The following is a 17,002-nucleotide window of genomic DNA, read 5'->3' as shown; positions in this document are numbered from 1 at the left end:
TCCCAAAGTTTTGGAAAAGTCATGGAAATGTAACTAAAGTTGTATCAAATATAATTAATATGTTATCCATCTAATAAATACTGTATCGTATAGCAATGAAACGTAAAATGACATTTAACTGTCGAGGTGTTTTGCTGGTGAGAGATTTGAGTTGCTTTAGCGTGTAGAAGCTAGTAAGCCTACTATTGGATTTGTTTTAGATCGGCACAACATGTTAAATATGCAGACCTTATTTTCCTGTTCCATGTTCAAATAAACCATTTTCAGTGGTATGCTGAGAAAGAGTAATGTTTTTGGTCATGGAAAATTAGGTAACGGTCCTGGAGAAGTCATTGAAAATCATTGGGTAAAAAGTGTATGAACCCTGAGCTCTCCATGGTTCATTCCTCTCAAAGACAAGGTTTTTTAGATTTTTGGTTAGATGCCAGAATGAGCAGGGATGAGTTAGCATTTCTACCAGTTCCTACAAAAATACGACATCCCTGCACCTCTCTATGCATCATTGTGTTCAGGCATTGTCATCATGGCCAAGTGTTGCTGAACAGCTTTTAATCTCACAACACAAGATCTCATTTAGCTCTGGCCGGGTCTCCTAAGTATTATAATAGGCTTTCCTGTCTGTGCACACTGCCTCCTCGGATAAGCCACAAGAACACTTGATATAAGATAATATGTAATCGGATGAATATTATCTGCCACCTCTGCCCCATCTCCTGGTCTCTATCTCCCTTTCCCCCTTTCTTTCTCTGTGACCGGGTTTATTTCCAGCGCTCCCTAAAGTAGTCCTGCCATTTGGATGATCCATTTCCCCGTTATCAGACAGATTATTGTGAATGCTCTCTCTGAGTATCCCCCTCCTCAGCATATTCCATCTCTAATGTTGCTATCTTATAAGTCTCCCATTCTCCTTCCCCTGTAATTCCTCTCCTATCTTTTACTCTCTACTTCAGGCGCCACACAGACTCAAAGAGCTTAGTCTCATTTCACCTTTTAACATCTTGTTCTGTAAAACAGTTTTTTTAGTCTCTATGAACGCTTCCCATTTTAACTTCAGGAATTTGCAGGAGATCATGTTATAGTGAATATATCTCTACAATAGTTTGAATGTCCATAATGAATCATAAGCAAACATACAATGTGTCATAATTAGCTTAAAGCACTGTATATTCCTTGTTCATAATTCCTAATAGCAATGATCATTATGAAACATTGTTTTATTTATAACTTATGCGTTTAAGTTTATCATAATACTTCATTTCATTGATGGTCACTTACTGACCTTTTTTGCAAGCGCTACAATGCATTGTGCAAACACTTACATTATATGATTGTACTTCATATAGTATCCTAAATAATGCATTATATGAAACAATTATAATTTGACAACTGTAATACACAATGATCACCATTAAATAGTCATTATTATGATACCTGACCCAGAGTTCCCGTTAGAATATTTTTTCGCCGGTCAACATGTCCGTTAAAGTTTAAATCTTCCAGACAAAATTAGAAAAGTGCCGGTCAAAGGTCTTCTTTGTTATTTATTGAGCTTTAAAACAAATTGATATGATTCAATATTAAACAAACTAATTATATTAGATTACCGGTAACTATTCAAAAGTGTACAGTAATTTACAATAACACGGGAATAATAAACGGAGCGCTCTCTCCCTCTCCTGACAGCCCGCCAGTATCATGCAGCTCGCAGATCAGTAATGAGTGACCCGACAGTAAAACTAAACATATCTATAACTAGTTTAGGTAGTTTGAGAGGTAATTAAAATAGCTACGTGTGATATTCTAACCTGAAGTTAGACCTGCTGGTGATCATGCAGAGCTGCGTGTCGACTCGTCAGCAGCAGCTGATCTCTCTCTCCCGTCAGATTAGACTTCACTCGCGTTTATGTCCATATCGATCAGATCCAGCTAGTTCTAGCTAATGATAGAACTACCTTCTTATTAAAAGACACCTAAACAATAAGCGTCGCTATGCAACCGGGTGAGGCCGCAAAGTATAGCGCTATGCATTTGTTTACATGCCCACCGGAACCCCGAGGCATTACCAACAGATCAACGCACAATCAACCCATACAGGACATCTCTTTCTCCACAATAAGTGTTAGACATTAGAATTGGGTGGATGGATGGATGGATGGATGGACATTAGAATTGACTATTCTTGTCTTTCACATAAGTGGCGCAACTGATGCGGTATTTTGCTAAGGGGGAATTATTTTTGACTGGAGAGATTTAGATTTGCCGGTCTTCAGCATATTTTACTGGTCATAGTCCGGTAATTACCGGCTAACGGGAACTCTGACCTGACCTTTATTAGTCATCATCAAATGCTTTATTATTTGTTATAAAGCAATGTGAATGTGCTTAGAATTGAAATGATATAGTGGTATAAGCAGATATAAGACAATAGTTAATTTAAACAGCATTATAGACGATGGAATTAATACAGAGAAGATTAGCATGGCCCATACATAAAGATGAAACACATTTGTGTCATAGAAATTGTTACTGAAATATAACATGAAGTGCATTCGCTCAGACTAAAGTTTCTTAATGTAGACATTCATTAAAAACTATTTCCCCATACCCAGCAATGTACATTTTTCCAGCTCATAGTCATGATCATATTCAGGGTCTCAATATAACAAAATAAAAAAGGCCTTTGTTTTGCTACAAGAACATTTAACATGTTTCCTCCCATCAGCCTTTCCAGTAAACACAGTCAGCTCCTCGTACTAAATCAATGCGTCACCTATGAGTCTGTTAGTTGTTTCCATACCCAGATTTGTACGGCTTTTAGATGAGATAATCTGCATCAACATGCTCCAACAACACCAGCGTGAGTAACACCTTTCACTACCCTGCAGCCAACTCTGGATCAGCTGTAAAAGCCTGTTTGAACCTCCGACGTGACCGCACCCCATTTGCGTTTGCTCCCTGGCTGTAATCTCATTTCATGTTACCGAGGCGTACTCCCCTTCATCTGCCAGGCTGCTGATGGCACGCACTTCCTCCTCTGCCTTACACAATGCTTTTAAAAACGGCACCCCGGTTCCAGCGAGGAGGGATTTGGAGAAAGTTATTTTTGTTCTCCTTTCAGTATAAAAGATTTAACATGGTCCCATCTTCACTCGCTGTTCTCTTTTCTTTCTTTCTAGCTGCGTTCTTTATTTAGAAACAGGCCGTTAGGATGGATGATGGATGTAGGTTACCTCACTCAGATGTGACGTAGGAGCCGGATTCTGGGCCAGGCTGATGCATACCGCCTGGAGTTTAGACAGGAGATCAGGGACAGGGTCCACTGGGGCTGTGAGGCCTCTGGGATCCGTTGTGACTCAACTCCCAGACTGCGTCACTTCGTAGATCCTCAGGGGGGTTTGTCATGGGGCCGAGGGAGCTTGGTCTGGGGCTCAGATGTGATTTTTGTAATCTTTAATAATGTCATCTTTTGTAATTTTGTAATGTAGGAAATGCATATCAAACTATTTAAAGCAAAGCCTTCCTTACAGGTCAATGAGTTTCAAACAAGGGCTGCACAATCAACAAATAATGGACTAGTGCAATATCCAAATCACAGACAAGGCTAAACGTGTCTAAACATCATAATTACGTTTTGCTGAGCGGAAAAAAATTCCCAAATTAAGAAAAAGGGATTAAAAGAAACATTTTAATACATGAATACATGCTGACTTACTAAGCTCTTCTGTGCTGCACTTACAAAAAAACGTCAAGGCTCAAGCAAGAAAACGAGGGAGTGTCCTGGGTCATAACATTGCAAGCATGCCAGACAAATAGGCAGGTGCTTTGACCATATTGAGTTTCAAATCAATCCACAAACTGACAGGGAACCGATGTAAGGACTTTAAACTAGCTCTTATGTGTTCTCTCCTTCTGGTCTGAGTTTCAAATCAATAGTAATTAAAGGGGTCAGTCAGCGCTCTTGTCTTTGACGTTGTAATCTTCAGTGGTGTTTTCCTCCTGTTCAGAAGTATTGGATCTGGGCTGATGCCAAATCTGTCAACGGCTATCTAGGTCAGCCCCTATTAAGAGCAGCCTCTCCTTATCCCTACACGTATTGTTTTTTTAACGTCTACACGAGCAGTCTTGCTCATGTTAGCGCTGCCTCTGAGGGCTTCCTCTGGCACTCTGAGTGACTAACGGGTGACACGACAGAGTCCTGCTCCCTGTCACATCAGTTCTGGGCCTCTGTAGGACAGGTCTGACCGCCTCGTGGACCTGATGTTGACCCTGAGCCGTAGCGTGACAACTCTTAGCTTCAGTCACTTTCAATTACTCCTAATCCTCTCCAATTGTAAATGAGGAAATCACCATATGTTTAAGCTCATTAAAGACGTCTGTCTCGTGGGGATGTTGACTGAAAGTAAGCCCAGATTACACCAGTAGAGATATTAATGATGAAGAGATACCATCATTGTTTCCCCAGATCTCTTTTCAGTATTTCTTCATTCTTTGTTTTTGTTTCTTCAGGACTCCAACCGGCACGCCTGCATCATCTCGCCCTGCCACAGGCCCCACCCGGACCCCCACCTCCAGCACAGCCAAGAGCTCCCCAGCTACTCCCAAAACTACCACCCCGAAAACCTCCTCCATCACCACCGCCAAGCCTGCGGCCTCCAGACTAACCTCCACTACCCCCTCTGGTGGCAAGCCTCCGGCATCACAGACATCCAGAACCACAACCCCTGTGAAGAAAGGTAAATAATGGACATTCCCTTTTTCCTGGATCTCAATATGCCGTAGTTCTGTTCAATTCTGTCATTCTTAACCATTCCTTGTGCTGTGTTTCCCCCCAGATGTTACCAAACCTGCTGCTTCAGCATCCAAAAAGCCATCAGACTCCCCCCTCACCCGCCCCCCCATCACAAAGTCGGCCAAACCCGAGGCCCCCAAATCCGCCTCGAAATCAGACGTCCCAGCCAAAAAGCCTGCAGCCAGTAAGGACACAAAGACGCCCACCCGGCCTAAAACTGAGAGTAAGCCAACTCCTTCCAAGGCTCCTGGCTTGAAAACATCCAAGACCCCCGCCCCCAAGAAAACAGTGGGCAGCAGCACCCCGACTCCAGTGAAGCGCGGCCCCAAAGCGGTGTCTGAAGCAGCGCCGGAGAAAGAGATAGCTGCTGCGGTAGCCGCCGCCGCAGCTATTGCCACTGCTGCTGCTGTCATAGCCGGGCCAGAGGGACCAGAACCAGCTGCTGCTGAGGAACCACAGCTGATGTCCAGCCAGGCCGAAGCGGTACAAGAAAAAACTCCAGAACCTACAACAGAGCCTGTGAGGGAACCCACACCAGAGCCTATGAGGGAACCCACACCAGAGCCTATGAGGGAACCCGCACCAGAGCCTATGAGGGAACCTACACCAGAGCCTATGAGGGAACCCGCACCAGAGCCTATGAGGGAACCCACACCAGAGCCTATGAGGGAACCTACACCAGAGTCTTTGAGGGAACCCACACCAGAGCCTTTGAGGGAACCTACACCAGAGCCTTTGAGGGAACCTACACCAGAGCCTATGAGGGAACCTACACCAGAGCCTTTGAGGGAACCTACACCAGAGCCTATGAGGGAACCTACACCAGAGCCTATGAGGGAACCTACACCAGAGCCTATGAGGGAACCTACACCAGAGCCTATGAGGGAACCTACACCAGAGCCTGTGAGGGAACCTAAACCAGAACCTGAACCAGAATCATTCCAAGTGCGAGAAACATCTCCAGAGCCCCTCCCAGAACCACTGTCAGACGCAGAACTTGGAGCCGCCTCTGTCGATCAGATGTCGGATGATCTAGACCGCTTTAAATTCTCCGAGTCTGCTAAAGACACCTCCCTGGGAACCACCGTCATGTCTCCTCCTTCCTCTCCTCTGTGCCCGGCCTCCTCTCTGCTGGACATGCAGGTCCAGGCTGATCCCTGGGATCGGAACCAGGACATGGCTGCGTCTCACTTTGCTCCCCAGAGCCTCGTCTACACAGATGAGGAAAAAGAGAATAAGGACCAGTTTGAGACACAACAGACAAGGGATGAGGAGGATGAGGAGGAAGAGGAAGAGGAGAAGGAGAACCTGTTCATGCCTTCCTCCAAAGCTCCATCTGCGGGGGCCTTCAACCTGATGGCAGAGCCTCGGATGGATGACCTGCCCTCCCCCCATGAGAAGGAGGAGGCGGTTGAAAAGGCTGACGAGGAGATAAACGAGGATGATGATGAGGAGGATGACGAAGACGAGGAGCAGAGGCGACTGGGCCACCTGCCTTCCCCCCCGGGCACCGACATGAGCACGTCTCAGCCCTCCGAGGAGTTTGCTGTGCGTCCCTCTGCCTTCGGGGGGTCTGCGGGTTGGCACGGCGACGACCTGCTGTCCGGGCTTGACTCGGAGGATGTGAGCAGCTGCAGCCGGCCGGCCGGCGATTCGGACCTGAGCAGCACGCAGCACACGGCCCTGCTGGAGGGCACGCAGAGCTCCGACGCCCTGGTGGACTCCAGCCTACGAGGGTCAGAGGGAGACGGGAACCTCATGGGATCCCCCAACGTGGAGACCCTCGCCAACGAGGAGGAGGAAGACGAGGAAGACGAGGAGCGGGTGGACGACATGGACCTGAGCTCTGAGAGAGTGGAGGAGCATCACAAAGGGTTCCAGCAGCAGCAGCAGCAGCAGCAGCAGGAGGAAGAGGAGGATGACGAAGATGTGGAGATGCACAGTGAAGGAGTGACGGAGAGCGGAGGGAACGTAGACGAAGACGACTTCAACGAGGAGGAGCGCTTAGACAACCTGAACCGCTCTGCTGCTCCTCCCTGCGCCCCCCCCACCTCCTCCTGGGGTCAGACCAACCCTTTCTGTGACACCTGGGCTCAGTCGGCCACCGTCCCCTCCCCCAGCCCCCTCTCTGACCTCGGGGCAGCTGAATCAGTGACCCCTGTCCTGTCTCCGGCTCACATGGCCAGCAGCGCCGCGTCCTTTGCTCCTGGGTCAGTGCAGGAGGAGATGATGAAGGACTCAGAAGGTGACGAGGCTCATGGATTGTTTGGCGCCGCAGCAGGAGGCGCTGACCCCGTCGCCCGGAGCAACAGCGAGACGAGCACGCCCGAGGAGCTCCGTGACTACGACAGCAGCTCGGGGGTGGAGTCCCGCTCCGACAAGCAGCAGACCCCGGTGCCTCCTCACCACGCCGACATGGAGCAGGACCTGGGCATCCACCTGGAGAAAGGAGACGGGGAGGAGGAGGAGGCCGAGACCCTCCCCGCCGACGAAGTCCTAGGAACGGGACCCCCGACCGCCCCTGCTTCCGCCCCCTCCTCCCCCTCCACCTCAGGAGACGAGGCCAGCGACACAGAAGGCGAGATGCAGATCAACGACCCCGACGCACCGCTGATGATGGATGAGGGCGCCCGGTTCGAGAGCCCCCCCCCCACCTGCAGCCTGTCCGCTCTGACGGAGGACGAGGAGGCTCGCGGCGGAGAGGGCGAGGAGGACGGAGGCGGCACCACCCCGCAGTCGGCCAACTCGGTGGCGTCTTACGGCTTCGACTGCACCACGTCCAACTCCAACGCCCACTCCATGGCTGAGAGCTGCGGGAAGAGCCCCGGCATCTTCAGCCTGGAGAACGAGGAGCAGCTGTCGGAGGAGGCCAAGGACCCCTCCCTCATCAAGGAGCTCACGCTGCCCTCCACCACCGCTGCCCCCGTGGACCTGACGCCTTTCGGCTTCCCGGGAGACGTCCAGCACGGAAGTCTAGACGAGTACATGCTGGGGGGGAAGATGGCGGCGGAGCACCTGGAGGAGGTCAACCCGCTGGAGCCCCTTCACCACCTCGGGGGGGCCGTGGAGTCCGGAGACCCCGGAGACAACCAGCCGCCGTACTACTCTACCATTTGTGATAAGACTGATAGTTTTCTGGCAGGTAACGTATAAGTCCCTCCTCTAACCCCTGAATGCACCTTTTCCCCGCAACCCCCCCCCCCCCAAACCCACACCCAGTTACCTGTTGTTTGTTTTCTCTCCAGTTGGGTTAGAAGGCTTAGAAAAAAAGATTGTAGGAAAAGATTAAAAAAAAAAAATGAACAAAGGAGATGGAGTAAAAAAATGACTGTAGCAATTTTTAAATGAAGCCTCCCTCTTTCATATCGTCATGGTTATGAGTGTACGGCTTACTATGTACAATAGCTACTACCATTTTCTAGTAGAATGTTCTTTTTAAGTAACACTGCATACCCCGAAGCCCCTGGTGGGGACTGACTGACTGATCGGTCCGCTGGGACTGAACTTTTAAAACCGAGAAAAAAGGAAAAAAAAACTGACGGAAAGAAATGGACTCATTGTGTATTTATCCTGCTGTTTTTACCGAACAAATGTCGATGATTTCTTTTTGTTTTGTATTTGCTTATTTGTGTTATTATTTTTCTGTTGAAACCTGGTCCTCCCCACCCCGTGTACACGCTTCATGTTCGACCGCACCATAGCGATAGTCACATGCTCCTTCTTTGTGTTTAAAGACTTTTTAGCTATTAAAATAAAGGCTAGATATTAACACGGCAGACTTGTTTGAGGTAGGTGTGGGAGTGTTAGATTGCAGTTGGTGAAGTTTTAAATGTGTGCTTTACGAGGCTCTTCGCATTGGTTGTTACGGTATATAACGTGCAGTCACGTACAGTATGTGTTTCAGGCGTTTGGTTAGCTGATCATATGTGTTCCAGAAGAGACCACGGCTAGCCTTTTATTTGTGATGAGACCCTCCATTGTCGTCCATCGCTATCACAGCCAAGCTTTACACTCATAGCGAGCGTTTGGTTTACTATTTCAACAGTATATTGCATGTTTAACTAACATAAAGACTGTACTACCTTGACTTTGAAACAATTCTACACTAGCCATGTTCATAAATGAATGGTTCACACTAGGTTATCTTTCAAAATTCCATTAAAACATCATTACAAGGCATTCTGTTCCTGTTTCTTATTTTCCCGATGGATCCAGCATGCTGAACTTTCTGTCCTCGTGTCCGAGTCGCTGTGTCTCTGTATGTCTACACAACCTGTTCCCATGGCAACTCCTACTCTCCACCATGGGAATAACCGGTAAACAGGAAGTGATGCAACATTGTACAATGGTGTTGTATATATCAAATGGAATTTTGGTCAAATCAAAGAGGTAATGGTGTCCCTGCTCCATGTTTATGACCTCATGACATTTTCAGATAATACAGGTGTTGCTCACCTAAAGGTACCCTGTGTAGGTTTGAGTTTAAGCGTCAACAAACTCGCTGAATGTGTCTCATATAACAATTTATAAGATGAATATACAACTTGAATCCTTTGGTTTTCTACATCCATGTCCACCAGATTGAAGTCTTCTTTGCCTTTGTTGGTGCAATACTTATTTTGTTGGGAGTTTTATCATCGCCAACAGTCGATCAATGGTAGGACAGCTACCAATTCTTTTTTTACGTTCAACGTTTATTTTGACGTCTTTAAAAAGATCCTAAGTGATATACTCAGATTTAATGAGATAGCCCTTTTATTCTTATTATATCAACTTTCTTAACCCATTATACAATAATCAACTAATTGTAAATATTTTATCATTCTAAAATGGAAAAAATATATAAATACGAAGATTCATACTCGTACAACAAGACAAGGCTTCAACTTGGTCTATGTCAAACTAGGATGGACCATTTTTTAATCAACCATTTTGATTAAGGAATCCATTGTCAGCTTATGAATGAAGCTTAAAGTGGACCTATCATGCTATATTTGAATCATATAGTGTAGGACCATACCTATATAAGGCATATTTATACTTTTCATTTTTCAAAATACCAAACAGATCATGCATTTTAGCCATTCCTCATTTCTCTCAATTTAACACTGTCTTTGCATGGGCTGATTCTGTGAGAACAGCACCATCTACAGGCCTGGCATATGTACTACAGCGTCTCCAGCGCTTTCCAACGGCAATGTCCGTGGCTGTCTCCTCTTGATTGGTGGAGTTGGCCCAATAGCCGTAGCGCCACTTCTGTGACGTCATAGAAGTGTTCAAATCTGGATCAGTCTGTATCAGATCCGTTGCAGCCCCTTTTTAAGAGATTTGGGTATGGAGGAAAATAGAGAGGGTTGTGTTTTCTGACACTTGGTGAGTTCCCTGGAACACCGGGGACACATATTCATGTAGAAAAGACGTACAAAAGTGCATTTTGCATGATAGGTCCCCTTTAAAACAGATGATTATAGTCCTAAAGAGACGAATCACATGACACCAGTTACTCGCGAAAAGAAAAACAGACTTCGGGTAACACTACTACTTAACTTCACAGGGTACCTTTAAAAGCAATTACGCAGGATATAAAAACATAAACAAGGTGACAGTTACTAAGATCTGTCTTTATCATCCTGAATGTCACACAACACACACACACACACACACACACACACACACACACACACACACACACACACACACACACACACACACACACACACACACACACACACACACACACACACACACACACACACACTGAACCAGCCCTTCTACCCTTGAATGCATCCGAATGTTGAAGCTCCAGAAGAACTTCTAAACCCTTTCGTGCCTTTCTCCTGCTCGCTCCTCTTCATCAAAACCCTGATATGGAGAAAGACCCCTTTGTCTGAAAACGTCACACGTTTTCTAAAGTCCTGATCAAGGTTTGTGTTTTGGGACACCACTGCTTTTATTTTGAAAATGTACATCGCTAAGGGCCTCTGAAATAAGTCAAATCATCCGCCTTTAGCAGCATCTACGTGACTTGGTGAATACAAACATGACCTTTCTGTGATGTTTTGTGTCGGTGAAGTCCTCCATGTTGTCATCTGTCCTTTTAAATGTCTATATGTACCGTGTGTAGATGAATGCTGTCCTGCATGATAACCTACGACTTCATCGGAGAAAAGGCAGCAGATATGAGTGTGCTATACCTGTGCAAGATAGCTAACAATATTAAAGCAATCCCACGAAAATATCTTCATATCAAAGAAAATGCAACTTTAGAGAGAAAACATCATGCGGTAACTAGCTTATGATTTGATTTGTACAAACTGTGTATTTACTCCTGTACTTACTTTCTTTTTGAGAGCCCCGTATATTTTCTGTTTTGGTTGCACCTCCGCCCTCGTGTCGACTCTCTCTCCTGAACCCTGTTCCTCCCGGTCCCTGTTGTCGTGCCACCCGTTCTGTTTGCTGCATGCATCTCTAACGGATGCACCAAGTGATCTTGACTGTCTCACAGGAGACGAGAAGACGGACCAACACGTGGACGAACATCTGCAAACGCTCTCGCAGGAAGACAACTGGAACCAGAACCACAGCGATGACGACGATGATCCCGTAGGAAACGGACACTACTTGGCTCTGGTGCCCGGCAACAGGAGGCCCATCGACCCGACTGTCGCGGCTCATTTCGCTGACATGGCCCCCCGTTCTCCTCTGATAGAAGCTGCCGCCGCCGGAGGAGAGCAGCTGAGAAAGCTGGAGCAGCACCAGGAGAAGCTGAAGGAGATGCAGCACCGTCAGGAGCAGGAGCGGCAGAAGAGGCAGTGGCTGGAGGAGGAGCGTCTGAGGCTGGATCAGCAGAAGCAGCTGGAGCAGCAGCGCAGGGACCTGCTCCAGCTGCAGCTCCAGCAGCAGCAGCAGCACCGGCAGCGCAGGCAGGTCCTCCAGTGGCAGCTGGAGCTGGAGCAGCAGTACCGCATGCAGCAGAAACACCTCCAGCAGCAGCAGCAGCTCAGGAGGAGCCCCACTGGAGTCATGCTGTCTCCGTCCTCCGGGCTCTGCACCATCTACGAGGCCATGGAGACGAGCGACGAGGAGGACGGGGAGCAGAACAGGAAGCCCTCCGCTCAGGGAGCCAATCAGGACTTCCATCTGCGCCCGGTGCCTCCTCAGGACCTGGAGTGGAACAGGAAGGTGGACATGGTGCAGCAGCTCATCAACCAGACCCTGATGCTGTCCGGAGACGGAGGCCTCCCCCCTCTGCTGCTCCTCCCCGTGGGCACTGGAGGCACCTTGAGCCCCCTGGAGAGCAGCCTGTGGCCCGACCTGCAGCTCAGCGCTCCCCCGCCCGCTGCCACCGTCACCTCCGTCAGCAGCTTCTCCCCCGACAGCAGGGGCAGCTCCCCCCCCGGAGACTGGACCGTGGTGGAGGTGGAGACCCAGCACTGAAGAAAACTGATCCATTAAAGAACGCATACATCAACTGAAGGACGAGTTTAAGGAAATACTCCTACAGTAGTTGCTTTCTGGCAGAGAAACAGCAAGGAAGCTAAATCATACACTTTGCTTAGCTTAGCATAGAGGTGCTCTGACAAAGGTGGCAAAATCAATCAACCAGCACCTCTCAAGATTACTAATTGAATAACTCCAGGAAGTCACTGCCCCCAGCCAAAATAAGGGTCGTGTCTACGTACATGGTAAACCTTGATCTGCAATCACAAGAAGGTTAAGCATTTATCCCGAATGACCAACCTTAGAAAACATAATTGGCTGGATGTTAAACCTCAATTTGTGAAAACGCTTGTTAATAGTTGGGCATTGACTTTGAAGGCCTGATTTTAGAAAGATTGCAGCTAAACGGAAACCCTCGATTTAAAAAAAAAGAAATTACTAGATAGTTATGTTTAGGCTTATGTTTTATGTTTAGGCATTTACCTCAAACAGTTTGGACAAAGCTGTCTGCTAGACTGGATTTGAAATTAGCAAGATGTCAAGGCGTTGATTTGATAAATTGATGTTTGGTATATTGCTAGGTAGCGAATCCTGCTAACATTCTAGCAAAGTGTGCAAATTCAGGATTTTCGATCCACACACGAGCAACTAAAGTTCGGCCTTTCAGACTACTTCTTGTAAAATCCGTTTTGACCTTCTTACAGTCTCTGTGAATGTGTTATTTTGGACAGGGCAGAGCTAGCTGTTTCCCCCGTTTCCAGCTACGCTAAACAGTTACGGCCCGTCCACACTACAGCTTCGACAGCTTCAAAAACGGTTTCCAACGCGTCTGCCCATTCACTTTGAACGGGGTCACGTCACGTTGCCTCGCTTTTCGCCGAACTGAATCGTGGGTAGCAGAGCGGAGCTTTCCTGGCGTTTCAGGCTGCAAAAGTTGAGCAATGTTCAACTTTTGAAGCTTCTGAAGCTTTCGGTGGAAGCGTCAGCCAATCAAATCATATGCCAGTACAAGCTCTAGCCAATCAAACCGCTGCTTGTGTGTCAGGGGCGGGAGATTCATGTGATTGGTTGTTGGTCGAGCTTCAGACACGCCCGCCGGCAAGCTTTTTTTGAAGCTGTAGTGTGGACGGGCCGTTAGCTTGCAGTAGCTTGGGAGTGGCATCAATTATTTTCTAACTCTTCCAGAAAGAAAACGATCATATTTTTCAAATGTTAAATTATGACTTTAATCATTTAGATGTGTACATCCTTAGACTGAAATTAAATTATGTTTTTGTTGTAAGAAAATAACATTCTTACATCGGATTTCAAACAATAAGAATTGTTTTAATCCCATCACAGATCATCACATGACCCCATAAAACCGATTTCATATCAACACACATATTATTATCAGATGATCAAATACCCTGTAGACGCACCGTGTCATTGATTCTAACCTCGCATTAGAGCATGTTTCCGTTCCAGAAGCACTGATTCTCACTCCTCTGTCCTCTTACTCTGAAACACTATTTTATATTCACTCAGTCATGTGGTGTGTATAGTCTCTTTTATACGTGTCACAAATGACCAGATGTCGGTCACCCTCTCTGATGAGAGACTGAGCTATGACGAATTGCACTTCTTTTTACTTCTATTAATTGTGTAGGCCAAAGTATACAGGTAAGTAGCAGTACTGTTAATAGATGTATGTGGAATTAACGAACTGAAGAATCCTCAAAGTGAACTGTATAAAATATTTTAAACAACCTTTTGTGTGCGCCGAAATACAGTGGTGCAGTGATGAAGTATTTTGGTAGGCTCCAAAAGTTAGCATCACAAGCTAATGTGATTTCCCCATTGGATTTCAGTATCTTGCAAGAAGAATAAGGTTTGTGGCTAACACACGTTTATGATACTTACATGTTTACTTCAGCAGGATTATCTCCACATATTAACACCACTTTATGATTTCTGAAGTAAAAAAGCTAATGTTGGGCTATAGGAACTACAGCACGGTCACATGACTTCACGTCACCACCGCTAAGCTAAAGGTGGCTAATGTTGGGCTATAAAGGAACTACATCAAGGTCACATGACTTGACGTCACCACCGCTAAGCTAAAGGCGGCTAATGTTGGGCGTGATGACGTTTAGTCGTCTCATTTAGACGCTTGTTAGCAACTGCTGTTTTTAAATTCACCAGTGGGGTATTTACTGACGTATTTTAAGTAGTAGAACAAAACTTAACAATCTTCTGTTAACCACAGACCTTATTTCAGGCTAACAACCAAAACCCCATTCAGAAAACTGTGACTTTGAGTATTCCCAAGAGACCTCCAGGTTTGAGGACTCATTCCTGCACCACCCTATAGTAGTGATGATGTCATCCAGCCCCCTCTCCCCTCACCAGTCTTCCAGTCAGTAAAGGTTACGATGACTTCACTGGACAACCACGTTTTCATGGACTTAATAGAGTCGTCAGTCATGGAGGAAGAGGAGGCGAAAGAGAAGAAGGGCGTCCTTGTGCTGCTGAGGGAGGGGAGGTTGGGAGGGTGCTGCTCTGAGGGTGAGGGTGAGGGTGCTGGTGATGGGTGAGGGCGGTGTAGTTGTTGTGCTCACATTCCAATGTTGGTACCTCACTTCCTGGGTCCAGTAGTATTCAAGGAGTCTGAGGGTACGGATGATGTCATGATGAGAGAGAAAGGGGGATGTCTGGGGGAGACAATGAACTAATCTGGCAATCAATGAGTGAGGGGGAGATGGGCTTTATAACCATTGCTTACTATGTGTCCAATTTATAACATAAAACTGTTATTTTTCCTGAACATTCTCCAAATGTTTTGCTCTGTTTTGTGATGTGTGCAGTTGGATAGGTACCTGATGCTATACTACATATTTCTATTTTACTGCAATTTGGAATCAAATAATGTACGTTTTACTTCATATTATAAATAGAAAATACTTATCAAATAATGAATTATGATGTAATATTACGGAAAAAGTTACATAAAAGTGCATACAAAGTTAGCTTAAAAATACAATTAAGTTCACATTAGTTAATCACAAATTATTGTCCAGTGATATAATAAATATTAATCTGAAAATAGCCGTTATGCATAATGATCAATTGTAGTTTGGATACATTAAAGAGGCCCTATTCTGCTTTTTGGGGCTATGATTTCAGACAGAGGGTGAGAAGAGGTGCTGCAGCTCAGGCAGAATGAGAAGAATAAAGAGCTTTTTGAACATTAAAGCATGGAGACATGTCCCAGTAGAGACACTACATACTGATATACACCTGAACATCAGCAGGAGAGGACTCTTTAAAGTAGAGACACTACATACTGATATACACCTGAACATCAGCAGGAGAGGACTCTTTAAAGTAGAGACACTACATACTGATATACACCTGAACATCAGCAGGAGAGGACTCTTTAAAGTAGAGACACTACATACTGATATACACCTGAACATCAGCAGGAGAGGACTCTTTAAAGTAGAGACACTACATACTGATATACACCTGAACATCAGCAGGAGAGGACTCTTTAAAGTAGAGACACTACATACTGATATACACCTCAACATCAGCAGGAGAGGACTCTTTAAAGTAGAGACACTACATACTGATATACACCTGAACATCAGCAGGAGAGGACTCTTTAAAGTAGAGACACTACATACTGATATACACCTGAACATCAGCAGGAGAGGACTCTTTAAAGTAGAGACACTACATACTGATATACACCTGAACATCAGCAGGAGAGGACTCTTTAAAGTAGAGACACTACATACTGATATACACCTGAACATCAGCAGGAGAGGACTCTTTAAAGTAGAGACACTACATACTGATATACACCTGAAAATCATCAGGAGAGGACTCTTTAAAGTAGAGACACTACATACTGATATACACCTGAAAATCATCAGGAGAGGACTCTTTAAAGTAGAGACACTACATACTGATATACACCTGCACATCAGCAGGAGAGGACTCTTTAAAGTAGAGACACTACATACTGATATACACCTGAACATCAGCAGGAGAGTACTCTTTAAAGTAGAGACACTACATACTGATATACACCTGAGCATCAGCAGGAGAGGACTCTTTAAAGTAGAGACACTACATACTGATATACACCTGAACATCAACAGGAGAGGACTCTTTAAAGTAGAGATACTACATACTGATATACACCTGAGCATCAGCAGGAGAGGACTCTTTAAAGTAGAGACACTACATACTGATATACACCTGAACATCAGCAGGAGAGGACTCTTTAAAGTAGAGACACTACATACTGATATACACCTGAACATCAGCAGGAGAGGACTCTTTAAAGTAGAGACACTACATACTGATATACACCTGAACATCAGCAGGAGAGGACTCTTTAAAGTAGAGACACTACATACTGATATACACCTGAACATCAGCAGGAGAGGACTCTTTAAAGTAGAGACACTACATACTGATATACACCTGAACATCAGCAGGAGAGGACTCTTGAAAGTAGAGACACTACATACTGATATGAACCTGAAAATTAGCAGAATATGACCTCTTTAAATAAAGTATACAAGTAATACTTCCACTCATGGATTTGTGCAATATATCCGACACACGCTTCATATTTATAATGGGAAAAATTACTATCTATCAACATATTTTATTAAAAGAACATCTGATTTTGATGTGTTGTGTGCAGACAAAAAGCACATGTCTGAGTCTTTGTGTCTGTAGAAGAAGGTGGGGCCATTTATAGAAATATAACACGAC

General features: G+C 45.7%; 1 protein-coding gene across 1 annotated transcript in view; it reads left to right on the top strand.

Annotated features, from left to right (window-relative positions):
* prr36b (proline rich 36b) overlaps window positions 1-8,968 on the top strand; it is a 40,546-nt gene extending 31,578 nt beyond the window's left edge. Inside the window, exons 4-5 of the mRNA XM_079644358.1 lie at window positions 4,507-4,733; window positions 4,833-8,968. Of these exons, the coding sequence (XP_079500484.1) occupies window positions 4,507-4,733; window positions 4,833-7,942 (3,337 nt within the window). The 3' untranslated portion in view covers window positions 7,943-8,968. The remainder of the gene's footprint in view (window positions 1-4,506; window positions 4,734-4,832) is intronic.
* Window positions 8,969-17,002: the final 8,034 nt, after the last annotated feature.

The sequence above is a fragment of the Notothenia rossii genome (genome assembly GCF_949606895.1).
Source record: "Notothenia rossii genome assembly, chromosome: 8".
Lineage (NCBI taxonomy): Eukaryota > Metazoa > Chordata > Actinopteri > Perciformes > Nototheniidae > Notothenia > Notothenia rossii.
Note: the sequence above shows the minus strand (reverse complement) of the source record. Positions and strands in the feature narration are given on the sequence as shown.